Genomic DNA, 16,176 nt, shown 5'->3' on the forward strand with positions numbered 1-16,176 from the left:
GCTAATCTCTGACCCCTGAACTGGGCATTAGGAGGTGGCCCCTTCCCCTCACCAGAGTTCTGACCTGCAGGCACTTCCTATGTCGATCATCTTGATGACGTCGTCAGCACAGCTCACCAGGTGCTCCTGCAGCCCCAGCACCTGCACCTGCTGCTTCCCGTCCTCCAGAACGCGCAGCTTGGCCTTCTTGTTGAGCAGGTCGAACAGCTGTGCCAGGCAGGGGAACAAGGCTAAGGGCATCGGGCACCGGGCACCCCACCTGCCTCCGCCCTCCGTCAGGGACTGTCCCAGTGTAGACAAGGGCAGGCAGCAGGAAAGGCACGCAGAGGCTGAGCTGGGTAGACTAGCAGAGGGCGTGGTTTCTAAACTGGGCTGCCTCAGTGTGACGCAACTCTGCTACTTTACTAGCTGCGTGAGCCTGGATAGTCCTTAACCACTCACTCTAGGCTTATTTCTCATCTGCAGAATAGCGACAGTAATACTTCCTTGTAGGGTGTTGTGATTAACAAATGAATTGAAACAAGTGCTTAGAATAGTGCTTAGCACACGTCACATTAATGATCAACATTAGCTATTATTACTATCTAGATCCTGCTCTAAGTGGGACAGACAACTCTGTAAAAACAGATGTGTATTTATTTATTCACACACAGACGAGGGTTGGAAATGAGAGAGGAAGGATGAATATGAGAATACATATGTGTGACCAAAGGAAGAAGAGTTATGAAAGAGGTGGGTGGAGGGAGCACGGGCACACGCGGGGCAAACCCCCACCTAAGAAGAGGCTCTGAGGAGTATTCCTGCCATCCTTGCTGAGCTTGGTCCCACCATCAGGGGATTTGGTGACCCCCTCCCCCGACCTGGAAGGGCACAGTGGCCCAAAAGCCTCACGGCTCACAGATTGCTGGGCTTCTACCATTTCTAGCCAACTTCAGCTTTTAGAGTTCTGGGGCCCCAACAGCATACACAGGGTCTCCTTGGCAGCTACCTTCCCATTATAAATCTCAAAGAATGTCACATAGACTTCCAGGCCCAGGTTCCGGTAACGGGGCTGATTCTTCAGGAGGAAGACGTCCTGGGCTATGGAAGAGATCATGGATTAAGTTAGCAGCCTGCTTTCTGTGCCCAACCCCACTACTTATACACTACGGATCGGAACACAATGGAACACACTACTTACAGGCCATTGCATAGATCCCTTTGGATGCATTCTGGGCTTTCCCAGAGAGGTTTCCGCCCATAGTCTGCAAAGGAAAAGGGCAAAAGACTTTGGTAAAGGGAGCTTGGCCTAGGCAAGAGCACTACTGGCTCCACAGGCCACACCGGAGCCAGGAGGCTGGACCTGCTAAGGCCTCTCTCTGCACCCAGCGCAGCAAGCCTATGTGGTGATGGGGCTCTGCACAGAGGGGATTTTCTACAAGAAACTCACTGTCTTCTTTTTCAGAAACCTGTCGCCTCATGGGCAAACTCATGCCCGGCCATGCCTAAATACTCACGTGTGTCTTGCCACTTCCTGTCTGACCATATGCAAAACATGTTGCTTTTCCACCTTGGAAAATTGTGTGTACCAGTGGCCTTGCTGTGAACCTAGGAGAAAGGATAGGGAAGAGTGTACATCTCTGACCAAAATGTGCCCCCGGGACATGGTCCTGCTGCCCTTCCACTGAATTCCTGGGTCCTCGATCCCTCCTTCAGAGCACTAGTAATCCTTTCCTGCAAAGTGGTCCCAACCTGACCCTGGCCCCACTTACAAATCTGAAACCCTCCTAACTGACTGAAGGGGGCTGGCCTGACTTGCCAAGAGCAAGCTGATGGCCCACACCCTGAGCTGCCAGCCCCTCCGCTGACTCTGGAGACATAAGATGAAAGCCTGAACTTAGCAGCTGACTTCCAGCATACGACAGGGTACCAGGATCAGAGGGAACCTTCTAAATATTTAGAAGTCTAAACTATTGTAGGCTTTGTGGGCCACATCAGTCTGTCACATTGTTTTAAAACAATCCTTTAAAGACATAAAAACCATTCTAGGTCTGAGAGTCCTATAAAAAGGAATTGAGCCAAGAATGGCGCAGAAGTTGGTCGGCTTCTGGTTTAGAGCAGTGTTATCTAGTAGAACTTCCTGTGATGGTGGAAATATTCCATATCTGTGCTGTCCAATAGTAGCCACTTCCACATGTGGCTTTCAAGAACTTGAAATGTGGCTTGTGTGACTGAAGAATTGAACTTTTAATTTTATTTAAGTTTTATTAAACAGCCACATAGGCTAGTAGGTGCTATATTAGACAGAGTAGTCCTAGAGTTTGCTGAGTGGGTGATGGGGTGGCTGCATAAGACACTGGAAGCACCCCCGAAGCCTGCCCAGACCAGCCTTGGAGAATGCAATGGGTAACCATGTCTGAGCCATTCAAGGACGCGCTGCTAAAGCTGCAAAATGGCATATGGCAGCCCAGGAACCAGACCCAACTCCATGTGATAGCCGCTCCAAGGTGAACATGAGGGGAGGCCAGGAAGGGTTTTAGAGCTCAGCACGCCTGTGAGCAGCGTTACCACACTGTCTTGCACGGAGAAGACCAAAGGGGATGCTGGGGGCGGGGCAAAGAGCCAAGGGACCCACCTATAGACGACTTCATTTGAAGCTGTTTCATCAAATGCAAAGTCAAAGCAGAAGGCCTGGTTCTCCAGATACTTTGTTAAGTCCACTTTTAACTTGGGCTCGTGTACAAAGAGCAGACACTTGCTAGGAACAGAAATCACGTCTATTTCTTTCTTGGCCAATTCTGAGGAAGGAGGAGAGTATTTTCAGGGGATGCTTCCTGGACACAGGAACCCTCGGCCACTCCCAAGCCGCTTTCTGACCGAATGAAGTTTACCTTGTTTATTCAGCGGGCGTTTCCTCACACAAACGCATATCCTATGCTCTTCGATCTTCAGGAGGATGAGAGGAGACAACCAACCAATTAAAGGTGAGGGCAGTATTAAATAAAGAAGCTTCTCCAGAGCCTCCCCCGCACCCCCGCAATCCCCAGTCTGGCCCAGTCAGGGGCCAAGATCTAATAATAGAACCCTGCCTGTCCCATTAGTTACTCAAGAGCACAAGAGGGTATCTCTGAACTTTCCCCCAGTCTTCTCACTGTGCTGTCTACAGGTTTCAGCACACTTTCATGATTATTAGCAGGAATTTAGCCAACCTATGAAAGAGGGCAGGGTGGGAATGGGAGGGAGTTTATAAAGATCACACTCTCACCCTGGCTGGTGTGGCTCAGTGGATTGAGCACCAGCCTGTGAGCCGTAAGTTTGCTGGTTCGATTCCCAGTCTGCACACATGCCTGGGTTGTGGTCCAGGCCCCCAGTAGGGGGTGTGCGAGAGGTAACTGATGGATGTTTTTCTCTTTCTTCCTTCCCCTCTCTCTAAAAACAAATACATAAAACATTTGAAAAGAAAAGAAAAAGAAAAAGATCAGACTCTCCCATCCACACCTCACTAACACCAGGGGGAGTGAAGATTTCTCAGTGCTCTCACACCTTTAAATTTTTAATTTACTGATTTTGAGGAGAGAGAAAAACACTCATTGGTACACTCACTGATTGATTCTTATATGTGCCCTAACCAGGGATTAAATCCGCAACCTTGGCATAGCGGGACAGTGCTCTAACCAACTGAGCTGCCCAGTGAGGGCTCACAGCCTTTTATTTGTTTATTTATTTAGAGAGTACATTTACCAAAGCTGGGGACAGTGAAACAAGAAAGGGCTTAGGAGAGAAGCAGCAACAAGAGAGCCCAGACAGGGCTGCTTTGGCTCCCTGAGAAGTCAGAGAAAAGGAGGCCTCAGAGACAGGTCAGGGGTTAGCTCGGCACGAGATGCCGCTGCCCATTGCTCCCCTGGCTGCAAGTCTCCTGGGGTCCCTCAGAGTTTAAGAGACACACACCTGAGAAAAAAAGCATGGGTGTACTCTCAGGAGGGAGAGTGTGGCTCACTCCTCTAAAGAGAAGTTTTCTTTTAATGGGGGTTTACTCACAGGATCAGTCATAGTAAGTGGATGGCAATCCAGAGTAGCCCGAAATTCTTTAATCATCCGGGCAAATTCCCAGTTTGGAAAGCTGTTGTCATACTCCTGTTTGAGACAAGAGCAAAACCATGGAAACCCACGGATTCCATCAGAAACCCATGGAATCAGCTACCTTGATTTTCTGGAATCTTAAAAGAATGTTTAACTGAGAGAAACAAATGAGTTATATTCGAATTCTTACCAATTTCTAACCATCTATATAGTTTCCCTCTGTAAGAGAGAAACGATTCACTGATAAAATAAAAGAAGTGACTGCTACGAGGTAAGTGCTGTCAGATCTCAGTGAGAAGCAGAAGCACCCCCTCTTCATGTGCACTCGGCCCACCTGAGTGGACAAAACGCCCACACGATCTCACCTCCTCCCACCCCACTCTAGGCTGAGAGCCCAGTGGTGCCTAGGCATGCACCAAACCCTCCGAGAACTGGGGTAAGGGCCACTGTCCCACATCTTAGATTAGGCTAGGACTCCCCAGAGCCATTAACCCAACTAGAGGGAAACTCTCTAAACCAGAACTGCACCGCAGCACGCCCACCACCTACACACCAGGAAGTCGGGCACCTGTGCCCCGCAGCCCCATTGTCCAATCTGCATGAACAGGCCTCATCAGAAGGCCCTCAGAAAAAGATCTGATTCACTTGTTGTCTGAATCCTGGTGAGACACCAGTTAAACTTCCTGGATATCAGAACTGGAGCCTCAGTAATGCTGGGGCCCAACTGAACCTGCATTGCTGTTAATGTTGCAGTTAAGGATACCCGCGAAAAACCCTGGCCCTAGCTTCCCAGGAAAGGTACCTGAGCTCGCTTCATTCTCATTTCAGAGTTCTGGGCCCTCTTCTCTTCTCGTTTGTTCTTCATTTTCTCCATTTCCTTCACAATACACGATTTCCTCCGAACTAGAAGGGGAAAGGCTCATGCTTTTACTTGTCGAGGCCAGCCAGCCTGCTCTTCTCTGGCCGCTGTGCTGAGTCCTGGGCCTTTCCCAGGATGAGGCCTTCTCTAGACCCTTGCACTTAAATCACCAAATGCAAGGAGAGGAAGCAGATGTGACTCTTGGGATGGCCAGAGCCACAAAGTAAAGATTTGCTAATGTGAGTACCCCAGGTCTAACCCAAGCTCCCCCCAAAACCTCTTTGGCACTTTCTTAACAACCAGAAAAGGAAAGACCATTTCTGCTTGTTCTTGCCAGTTATTCTGGGTGGTTAGCTAAGATACTATAGCTGTGACAACACCTCAATCACATCAGGAGGTTCCTGCCAACTTAAGGGGACAGGACCACCTGTTGCGAAAAGTTGATTTCATGGCCACAAGGAAAACACCCCCACCAAGTGACAAATGTAGTCTGAACTCAGGTGCCAAGGCAGGCCAGGTTTGAGACAGGATGTAACTCTTGTCCTGCACTAGGAACAGGGCAGCAGACAGCTCTGCATGTCTACCTGAGTTCACAGGGTTTGCAGAAGAGCTGCCTTGGATGGAATGGACTTGCTCTTCCACCTCCTCGCTGACCATCGGAAATGGTGTTTCGGCCACTGCAGGGCAGGCATTCCTAAGAGGGCCCGCTGTGGGGGAACAAGAGTCATGGGAGAAGGAGGCAGGCTACCGCAGCTGCACCCCAGTGGGCTGTGGGCCAGAAGGGCTGCCAGCTGCCGGCTCAGCAAGGGCTCAGGCCCACACAGCGCGAGCAGAACTTGGGCTTTCCCCTCCGCCTCAGCCCACGCCCTGAACCGCACCAGTATCTTTTCAGGGGCTGGCTCCTGGGGTCAAAAAATTTTAAAAGGGTGTTTGAGTACCTCTGTATGGGCTTCACCATGAAGGGAAAAGCCTTTAAAAGCCTGGATTACTTAGGCTTGACCCAAGCATGGCTTCTTAGGCCAGGCCTTTCTGACTTCTCACAAGCCTTGGAACCCAAGTGGTTAACAGGAGCAAAGTCTAAAAAGTTGGCAATAATGGAAACCTGGGCAACAAGTAACCATATTAATTCTACCTCGAAAGATACCAGCCATGACAACTCATTACTTCCCATACTGGGCTGTGATTCTTTTGTTTACTTCATTTGGTAAGAGCTGAATGTAACATACAGGATCCGGCACAAATCACAGGCCTTTTTTATTACAAAGTCATAAGCATGTAATTCTGTAACATAACAGTATCACACTCAAGCATACCACATGACATTTTAGGTGAAATGTCCAAATTAAACCTACAAATTATTTCACCCATATTATTACCCTACCAACCACACCCAGGCAGGCCTCACTTCTGCTGGCTCTGTATGTAAGATGTAATGATTGTGTGTCTTACACAATCTGCATCTATTTAACATGTCTCATAAAAGTTGACAACTAAAGATATTTTAAAAATTCAATATATGTAAAGTTCAAAAAGAGAAAAAGCTAATTTATGCTACCAGAAGTCAAGATTATAGGTTCTGTTGAGGACTTAGCAACTGGAAGGGTGCCTGAGGGGGCTTCTGGGTGCTGGTAATGCTGTTCGATCTGGGTATGAGTTATATATGGTGTTTGAAAACTATTTACTCAATGATAGGTTCACTGTTCTGTATATACTATACATTATGTTTCAATCAAGTTTAAAAAGAGATTTTCTTGGTGAGGGAGCTGTGGGACAGGGGCAGACCAGGCACTGTGCGGGGGGAGTGCAGGAATCTCCGGCTGTTCCGGAACGGGCTCAGGGCAATGTGTGAGGAGCTGCTCCAGGGCCTCGGACAGGGGGAACAGTCATTACTCACTGGGAACTGAAAAGTGCTTGCGGGGGTTTGCGGGTGCGGGCAGCTCCACCTCCATATTGTTCTCCTGAGTGGTGATGCGACCCTCTGAGACAGTGGACATGCGAGTGGAGCGGCTCCGGAGACCTGAGGAACCAGGGGGCAGTCACAATCAGGAGGGCTGACAGGGGCACCCCTCCAAGATTCTATGCGGGGTGAGATGGGTCCAGACCAGCAGAAAAGGAAAAATCAGTCTAAGTACTAATGATCCCAAAACTATTTTATTCACATTCTACAGATCTGAGGGCTCCTGAGGGCAAGGAGATCTCCCCCACAAGAGCATCTGTCTTGAGTAAATGGGGGGACCTACAGCCAATATGAAATCATTTCTAGAGAGACAGACTGAATCCCGCACCTCCTATTCCACAGCAATCTTCCCATACCTCAGAACCACACTATGAGGTAAACATCAGTATTTCCAGCTGAGGAGAGGGAACATTAAAGCTTAGAGAAATTAAGCAACATGCCCAATGTCACTCAGTTATAAGTGTCGGCATCAGGATGTGAACCCAGGACTGTCTTCCACCATTGCTCTGGGAGGCTTTACAGAGCCGACCTGGGCCACATCATCAGAAACCCATGGAATCAGCTACCTTGATTTTCTGGAATCTTAAAAGAATGTTTAACTGAGAGAAACAAATGAGTTATATTTGAATTCTTACCACCTTCTAACCATCTATATAGTTTCCCTCTGTAAGAGAGAAACGATTCACCGATAAAATAAGTCACGATTTGGAAATAGAACACGTGGTGTCATATAGGCAGAGACCGACTTGTACTGAATTTCTGACTCTCCTAAATTTAGGCTGATCTGATGGCTCTATATAATCTGTGTCTTTCCCAAAGAGTATGAATTACTACAACTTTCCTTGGTCCCAAAAGATTTGTAATCTTGTGCTTCATCTCTACTGTCCGATAATACGCACCTTTATATAAAGTTTTTCCCATTACGAGGAGCTGTCTGGCAATAGAGATTGTGCGTGTGGAGTGAGACCGCTGCTACTCCCATCTCTCCTACGAGCCAGCAAGACAGGTCCAGCGCCATGTCACTCATGCCCAGCCCAAGCTCACAACCTTTCACCCTAGACCCCCTTGAACCTGAAGCTGAAGCCAAGTGGTTATCCAGGGCAGCGATATTCCCTGGACCTGGGTAGGCCATGCAGGTATAGCTGGCCCTGAAAGCTAAGCTGGATTTCTCGAGTAGTTTGTGCCTATAGTGTGGCCACCACTGTGGTCACAGACAATTGTAGTCAAAGTAGGTTCATGCCGACGTCTGCAGAGAAAGCGCAACCTTCTCCTAGACTCTGAGGCATTATTGGAATTCCACCCACATTCCCCCACCCCCAGATCTTTGTAGCACCAGACTATACTTCTACACAGCCCAGAACTAGCTCTTCTCACAGCTTGCTCACCACCTCACCCCTGAGGAAAGAAAACAAGCCTGCCAATGGCTGACGACTGCTCTGGATTCTACAGCGAAGACTTCTAGGCCAGTCAGCAAGTTTCCCAAATGTACCAGTTCCCCGAGAGGTTGGCCTAAGACCTGTAGGTTGAATGGGTGGATTCTTTTTTTTTTTTTAAACTGCTTTGAGGAATGATTGACATACAAAAGCTGTAGATATTTAATGTATACAACTTAATGGATTTGGAGACAAGTACGTATCCATGAAACCATCATCACGATCAATGCCATAAACTTACCCATCACCTCCCAAAGTTTCCTACCACTCCCTCTGTTTTGGTTATTTTTTCCTTTTGTGGTAAGAACACTAACACAAGATCTACAGTAAATTTTTAAGTAGACAAATATTAATATTGTTCATCACAGGTCTTATGTTGTACATTAGGTCCCTGGAACTTATTTATCTTGTATAACTGAAACTTTGTACCCTTTGACCAGTACCTCCCCACTTCCTCCTCCTTGTAGGTTGGCTTCTCCCTCACTGAGGACGATGCCTGGAAGATAGGGCAGGACTCAGCTCACGTAGAAGCCACCTGCTAAACTGGAGCAATGCGTCTACTTCCCAGCTGCCTGAGCCCTAGGAAAACCATTCTGCACACAACCCCATGACAATAAACCAGGAGAAACCCATTTACCTTCCTTTGGAGCGGGAATTTTGGAGTTGACCGATCTGCGTTTTTGTCTCTGAAAAAGAAAACACACCACCACAATTATGGCTCTTATGAATACTCAAGAGCCCGGGTGCTGTGCTGGAGTCCTGGGCAGTCCCTGAAAGCCACCCAGCAAAGAGCCAACAAAGCCAAGTGATTCCCCTGGAGCACTGGCGGCAGCCAGATCGGGTACCTACCGTTACGTTCACCTGCAGGGGCAGATTATCCTTCGGGTGTAAGGGAAGAAGCTGTAAGAGTTCTGGGTTTATTGCTGCCACATCATCAAAATCAATCTGCAAGGAGCAAATAAAAGTTCTAATGAAACAACACTGGCTGCTCAAACCAACTGTATCTCTGCAACCAAGGCTACCTCTAGATTCAGACTTTACCAAACTTAAGTTCCACCAAGTACTAATAGTTATAAACAAATACTTATTTCTTAGTCATGGTTTACCATCTAGATGGATATTGTTTTCTGATTTCCAAGCTAATGGTAGATGTCAGTGACGAGAACCAAGTGACGAGGCAGGCAGGCCGTCCACCACAGATCGGGCCACCTGGCTCCTCTACTGTTAGGCTGGGCAGTGGGGTCCCTCTGGGCAGTGACCCAAACACCTCTCGCTGGCTGACACGAAGGAGGAGACAAGTTCTAACTGTCCCAGTGATGGTAAAATGGGTGGCCCTCCAGGATGCTATGGGTGGGGACAAGTTCCTAAGAGCTGCTACTTAACCCTAAGTCTACCTACATTTTTTAATTGGCCCAGAAACTTCTTCTGCAGTCACAGTGTCCTGCTCACACCTGCAATGAGGTCACAATTCTGGGTTTACATCACCAGAGAGTCCTGAGGCTCTCTAGGAACCACTCAAACTTCACCAGCATACTTCACGCATGTGCAAACCCCAGGGTGAGAACTTTACCTCCTATTTATTAATGGGCTCATTCAAAAACTTATTCTGCATAAGGAAGGAGAAGGAAGAAGGTATTCAAAGATCCATTAAGATCCAAAGATCCATTCAAAGATCCATATATCATCACCCTTGCCTTCAGTGAGCTCACACCCTAAACAGAGAAGTCATATGTACAAAGAGCTAGGAACCAAAGCAGCATGGGTAACAAGGGAGACAGAACTACATCAGTAACTATGTTTCTGTCCGCTTTTCTTGGACAGCTACAAACCCCTACTATACATCCTTCCCCCCATTTCCAATCCTTAAACTACAGAGAGCGTAAACATAGGAGACCAGCGTCCTAATCCTAGTCCTGACATTAACTGATTTGCACACTGATGAATGAGGGTGAATATCCCAGAAGGAAGGAATAAGAGTGTGAAGGCAGCAAAACACTAGGCACGCTCCCAGAGTGGGGAGCTGCCCCAGTTGTCCCTGGCACAGGACACTTTGTGTCATGCAAAGGAAAAGCTTGATTGGACCAAACCTTGAAAAGGCTTCGAATGCCTCACAAGAAGTTTGCCCTTTATTTCACAGGCAAAATTTGAGCAGGAGGGACACCCAACAAGGGCTATATTTCTAAATAACAACAAAACAAAAACAAATCATAAGAAACTCATAGCTGGTTGAAAGAAAGTTTAGGAACTTCTTAATTCAGGGGAAGATAATATAAAATATTTGATCCTTACTTCTCAAATATACCATCTAAATATCTGCATACCTACCATGAGGTATCATGCTAAGCAAGCCCTTTACACCTGTTCTCTAACTAAGCTCCATGAAAGAGGGTCCAGGTTTGTCTTACTCACTTCTCTATCCCAGGCACCAAACACACTCAACTGTCTGCCATTTTTGATTGTTTGTTTTTGTATTTTCTCTTGCCTGGCATTTTGGAAAGGGCACAAAAGGATTGGTTGAATAAGTCCTCACGACAACCCTATGAGGCAGATATTATTATCCTCATTATATAAATGAGAAAACTGAATTTCTAAGGGGGGCAGAGATATGCCTGAGGACACATCAAGTAGTGGCAGTGACAGGCTAGAACCCAGGTTTTCTTATTCCCAGCCTGGTAACCTCTTCACCACCCCTCAATTACTCTAACTATAAATGTCTTAGTCACGGCTCTCCTCAAAATCCTTCCAAGGCACCCCATTGCCGACAGAATAAAAGGCCGAGTCAATCATCTTAAGTGCCAGAGATGAAGACCCAGCACCCTGAACCTCTACTTCCCGAAGCGAGCTTCTTCGCTTATCCCAGGAGGGGCCCTCTGCTGAACCTGCCTGCCAGCTCCCACAAGGCCGGCTCACCCTCAGTGAGTTCCACCTCTGAGCCGCTCTGGCACCACTCACCTGTGCCATTTATCACAAGCTGCCTTCTGTTATTTGGTGTTTCAGAAACATACTTTTCTCTTCTCAACTAGATTATCGATTTTACTCCCCAAACAATTATCATAGGCACTCGGAAGCTAGCTTGGCTGAGCAAGGTTTTAGGATGCTGTGCAATTTGCTTTCTAAAAACACACCAGAAACTGTTGATTGGCTTCAATTTAGAAGAGGCTTTACTACATAAAATGCCAGTGCATCCAAAGAGGACCATGTTTTAGATCAGGGAGGACAACACAGCCTCAGAAACGTGGCTCTTGGTGGCAATATCACAGCCCATGAGGTTTATCTGGGCGCAATCATGGCTAATTGAAAAAGAAAAAAAAACAAGACTCTCACCAGTTCCATTTTTCACACAGATCTTTTAGGTAGAACCTACCTCTTTGCCCTTTGTGGCACCTCTTTCTGTCCATTCCACCGAAACACAGGCTTTCTCCAAGTCCACAGTCCTTATATTGGCACTGTGAATTAAGCCTATAGTATGAAAAGGCCAAAGTTACCCATCTTTTTCACTTTTAGGACCCCACGGAGACCCTCAATGTGAAGCTGACCTGAAGGAAAAGACAGCTGCCTTTCTTTCTTTTTAACAGTAGTCCTGGCACTTTACACTTTGAACATCCGTAGTGAGGGAGGCAGAGAACAAGTCTTAAAACGGAGTTGCAGGATATAAGGATTCAGCCCCACTCAAAAGAGAGCCTACAGAGTAGGCTGAAGGTATGTTTGGACAGAAGTGTCACTCTAGTCCTTGGTGAACTGCTTTTCAACTTGGCTCTGAGGCTCTAGAACCCTCGTGTTTCCCTCCCTCACTCCTGAAGGCTCTCCCACGAGAATTAGACCTGCCAGAGCTGCGGTAGCTGCTTAACGGGAGGGGGAGGGGGAGAGGGAGGGGGAGAGGGAGGGGAAGAGAGAGGGGAAGAGAGAGTTGCAAGCTCCTGAAGAGCAGGGGTCTGGTCTATCTCGTTACCCTGAATCCCAGTGCCTGACAAACTGCAGGTGCACAATATTTATAGTAGGGGGGCCAGGAAGCCGAGGTCCCTACAGGCCCAGGGCACTTCCAGGGGAGAATAAGAGAGGAAAAATTAACCTAGCATTCCTAACTCCCCTTGGAGATCCTCGGACGCGGAGGAGCCCCGCCTACTCCCAGAGGACGGGATGGGGACCAACCGCCAGTGCACAGCCCCCTGGCCCTGGGTAGGGAAGACAGATCACCAGTGCGGAAACCGGGATCTGCGGGGTGAGGGGAATCCCCAACAGTGTCTCGGAGGCCTACTGCTCGGGGAAGGGCAGTAATTTCAGCCTTGTCTCAGCCCAAGGGTCCCCCTGGCCTCAGAACTCCACCCCTTACCGTTACTGCGTTGGATCTTGATGTCGAGACCGGGGAACAAGCGGTCCTGGAGCGACGACTCCATTGGGCAGTCCGCAGATGCGCCGAAAAAACCACACCGAACAGTAGAAGATGCAACTCTGCTAATCTTACGGAGTTAGGACGCCGCGTAAACCGCCCAGTTTAAATCCCGCGCGCCAGCGTCCCTGAACGTCCTCACGCCCCAGCCCGCCCCGTTTGCACCAGTCAGCGGCGCCCCGCCAAGCCTTTTGGGATACGTAGTCTCCGGTCGTACTTCCGGCGCCTGGCACCGCCCACTCGTCTGGCCGCACCTCCGAGCGCAGGGGTTGCTGGGAGTCTCGCCAGGCCGTGGGCTTGGGAGGGGTGGTTGTTCTGGGCATTATACCCCAGTACTTCTTTACCGTTGGGTGCCCCCCGAACTGGGAAACTGGTATGGTGTGTGAGTGAGGGTTGTGGGGACCTACGAACATGGGTTCCAATCCTGACTCCTTAGTTACTAGATCGGTGAGCACGGCCAAGTTAGAAACTTGACAGGGGTTCCTTCTTTGCACAACACGGGGCCTGTTTCCTCCTTGCGGAGTTACTTTGAAGGCGGGACTATATTTAAAAGTGAATGGAAGGCACTGGTTCTCTAGATTTTTATTGTGTCTACCACGTGCCACATGCTAGGCATGGTGCTAGAGATAGCTTTGACATTTTTTAATAAAGATTTTTTTAAAAATTATTTTTAGAGAGGGGAACAGGGAGAAAGAAACACCAATGTGCCTGTCAAGCGCCCCCCACGGGGGACCCAGGCACGTGCCCCGGCTGGGAATGAAACCAGCGACCTTTTGGTTTGCAGACCAGGGATCAATCCACTGACCCCCACCAACCAGGGTGACTTAATAATTCTTACTTTCCTTAATATTCTGATACGAACGGAGGACAAAAAAATAAGTAAATAACAAGTTATGAATTGTGGTAAGTGCTCGGAGGGAAACACTTAGAATGGAGAATACAGTGATGGAGGAATCTACTTTAGGGAATGTGGCCCGTAAATGACATCTTTGAAGTGACGCTGAGACAGGATAGTAAGTCAGGGCACGCAGGAAGGGGAAACGTAGACAGGTAAACAAGAAGTTTGTAGTCATTCAGTAAATCGCAAAATCCTATCATCTGTAACCCAAGACACTTGGGAGTAGGTGGTTTACACTTCTCCCCAACCATAGGGTAAGTAGCTTAAATCACTCTACTGAGGAAGCTAGATAACAAAAATCCAATTAGTGTCATTTGCCAACCACACCCAATGACAGATAAAGTTAAGGGAATAAATCTCATTTTGGTACATCAGCATAAAGCTGATGAATACTCTATTGAGTTCTTCCCCAAGTCCTCCCCCAAACCTCCAGCCTTTAAAAACCCTCAAAATGAAGGTCCCACTAGGTGCTCCCCCTCTCAGGAGCATGCCCAGGCCTGCCTTTCCCTCCCCCCTTCCCGGGCACGCATCTGCTGAATTCCAAGGGACCACACAAGGATTGCAACCTGGGAACAATGGGCAACAGCAGCTTTTCCTGGGTTAAGCCCAGACCCAGTCCTCGATGCCCCTTCTCTGACTTCTTAGTGAGCTAAATCAGCCCAGCCAAAGCTCATTTCTTTTTTATAAAATTTCCAGACAGCCAAGGCAGCTTCACTTATGCTGTCCTGTTGCTTCCAATATCCTAAGCCCTTCCTTATTTCACTGTCCCCAGCTTTGATAAACATCCTCCAGCCCTGGCTCAGTGGATTGAGCGCTGGCCGCTGAACCAATTGATCACCAGTTCAATTCCCAGTCTAGGGCACATGCCTGGGTTGTGGGCCAGGTCCCCAATAGGGGATGTGAGAGGGGCAACTACACATTGATGTTTCTCTCCGTCTCTTCCTTCCTTCCCCTCTCTAAAAATAAATAAAATCTTTTAAGAAGTCCTCTAAATACCATCTGGACTCATGCCGAGAAGTCTTTCCTGCACAAATCTAGAACCCATATGCTACCGGCCAGCCTTAGGCAAACCAGCTCAGGGCAAGGCCCCCTTTCCAGTAACAATATTTAACCTAAGTCTACAAAACAAGAAGGGACAGATCATAACAGACTGTAAGGTAGAGAGAGCCCTGGCTGGTGTAGCTCAGTGGATTGATCACGGGCCTGTGAAGCAAAGGGTCGCCGGTTTGATTCCCAGTCAGGGCACATGCCTGGGTTGTGGGCCAGGTCCCCAGTAGGGGACACATGAAAGGCAGCCACACCTTGATGTTTCTCTCCCACTCTTTCTCCTTCCCGTCCCCTCTCTCTAAAACTGAATAAATAAAATATTTTTTTAAAAAAGAATGTAGGGTAGGGAGGCGAGAGCCTTCCAGACTAAAACTTGAGAAGGGTGTGTGCAAAGGCTTTGAGGCAGGAAAACACTTGGTTTGGAAGAAGCCAATATGACTGGAAGGCAGTAGGTGAGGGAGAGAGAAGTGAAATTATTTAGCATCTTGTAGCTTTTAGTAATAATTTTGTCTTTAACGAGAAGTCATGGAAGTTTAAGCAGAGGAGTGATAAGATCTGAGTTATGTGTGTCAGGCTTACTGCTATGTGGAGGACTGATTTGAAGGGGCAAGACTGGAACCGAGACCTTTCAGTAGGCGAGGGAGTGTGCCTGCTAGCCTAGGGCAGTGACAATGGAAATGTAGCTAAGAGAATGGATTAAAGGTATATCTCGTTTGGAAAGTGAAGTGCATGGGTCTTGCTGACAGGTTTGTGAAAAAATTTCAATCTGAAATGAAACCAGAGGATATGAAACGGAGAATCTCACACATGCTCTTAGAAGAAAGGAACTTAGGAACTGAGGGACTCCCTGGCCAGATGGCTCCCTTGGTTAGAGTGTGGTCCCTACCTGCCAAGGTTGAGTGTTCCATCCTTGTTCAGGGCACACACAAGAATCAACCACTGAATGCACAAATAAGTGGAACAACAAATCAGTGTTTCTCTCTATCTCTTCTCTCTAAACAAACAAACAAACAAACAAAACTGAGACTGATTTCCCATAAATGCCTGAATTACAGAAGATAGAGACTTATCTCCTGACCAATGAACACCTACCTATAAGGACCTTTCCTCATGGGATCTTACAAGAAGAATCTAATGAACAAAATAAACTACTGAGCAAAATAGAACCAGAGGCATAGAATCAATGGAGTACACTGACAGTGGTAAGAGGGGAGGAGGGAGGCGGGAACTCTTTGAAAGAGTGAAGGGATTTGTCAAAGAATGTGAGCCCTGTCTGGTGTGGCTCAGTGGATTGAGCGCTGGCCTATGAATCCAAAGGTCCCTTAGTTCAGTTCCCAGTTAGGGCACATGCCTGGGTTTTGGGCCAGGTCACTGGTTAGGGGTGTGTGACAGGCAACCAGGCTGAGATTATATAAATAATATCATTTAAAAAAAAAGAATATGAAAGACCCATGGACATGGACAATGTGTGGGGGTTAATTATGGACATGGGAGGTGACTTGGGTGGAGGGGGCCAAGGAGGGAAAAAAATTGGGA

The 16,176-nt window shown here is 47.8% G+C and overlaps 1 protein-coding gene across 2 annotated transcripts in view; it reads right to left on the bottom strand.

The window, feature by feature from the left end:
- KIF2C (kinesin family member 2C) overlaps positions 1 to 12,828 on the bottom strand; it is a 20,002-nt gene extending 7,174 nt beyond the window's left edge. Inside the window, exons 1-14 of one of the 2 annotated variants that reach the window (XM_037149554.2) lie at positions 12,639 to 12,828; positions 11,673 to 11,767; positions 9,158 to 9,253; positions 8,946 to 8,994; positions 6,813 to 6,935; positions 5,503 to 5,625; positions 4,862 to 4,962; positions 4,018 to 4,113; positions 2,871 to 2,925; positions 2,615 to 2,777; positions 1,497 to 1,587; positions 1,181 to 1,244; positions 989 to 1,080; positions 65 to 207 (exon numbers count right to left, since the gene is read on the bottom strand). In XM_037149554.2, coding sequence (XP_037005449.1) covers positions 65 to 207; positions 989 to 1,080; positions 1,181 to 1,244; positions 1,497 to 1,587; positions 2,615 to 2,777; positions 2,871 to 2,925; positions 4,018 to 4,113; positions 4,862 to 4,962; positions 5,503 to 5,625; positions 6,813 to 6,935; positions 8,946 to 8,994; positions 9,158 to 9,253; positions 11,673 to 11,767; positions 12,639 to 12,702 — 1,355 coding nt within the window. In that variant the 5' untranslated portion in view covers positions 12,703 to 12,828. The remainder of the gene's footprint in view (positions 1 to 64; positions 208 to 988; positions 1,081 to 1,180; positions 1,245 to 1,496; positions 1,588 to 2,614; positions 2,778 to 2,870; positions 2,926 to 4,017; positions 4,114 to 4,861; positions 4,963 to 5,502; positions 5,626 to 6,812; positions 6,936 to 8,945; positions 8,995 to 9,157; positions 9,254 to 11,672; positions 11,768 to 12,638) is intronic. The other variant, XM_037149555.2, reaches the window with a different exon arrangement.
- Between the last annotated feature and the right edge of the window lie 3,348 nt (positions 12,829 to 16,176).

This window comes from Artibeus jamaicensis, unplaced genomic scaffold (assembly GCF_021234435.1).
Source record: "Artibeus jamaicensis isolate MK-2021 breed Jamaican fruit bat unplaced genomic scaffold, CSHL_Jam_final scaffold_847, whole genome shotgun sequence".
Classification (NCBI taxonomy): Eukaryota; Metazoa; Chordata; class Mammalia; order Chiroptera; family Phyllostomidae; genus Artibeus; species Artibeus jamaicensis.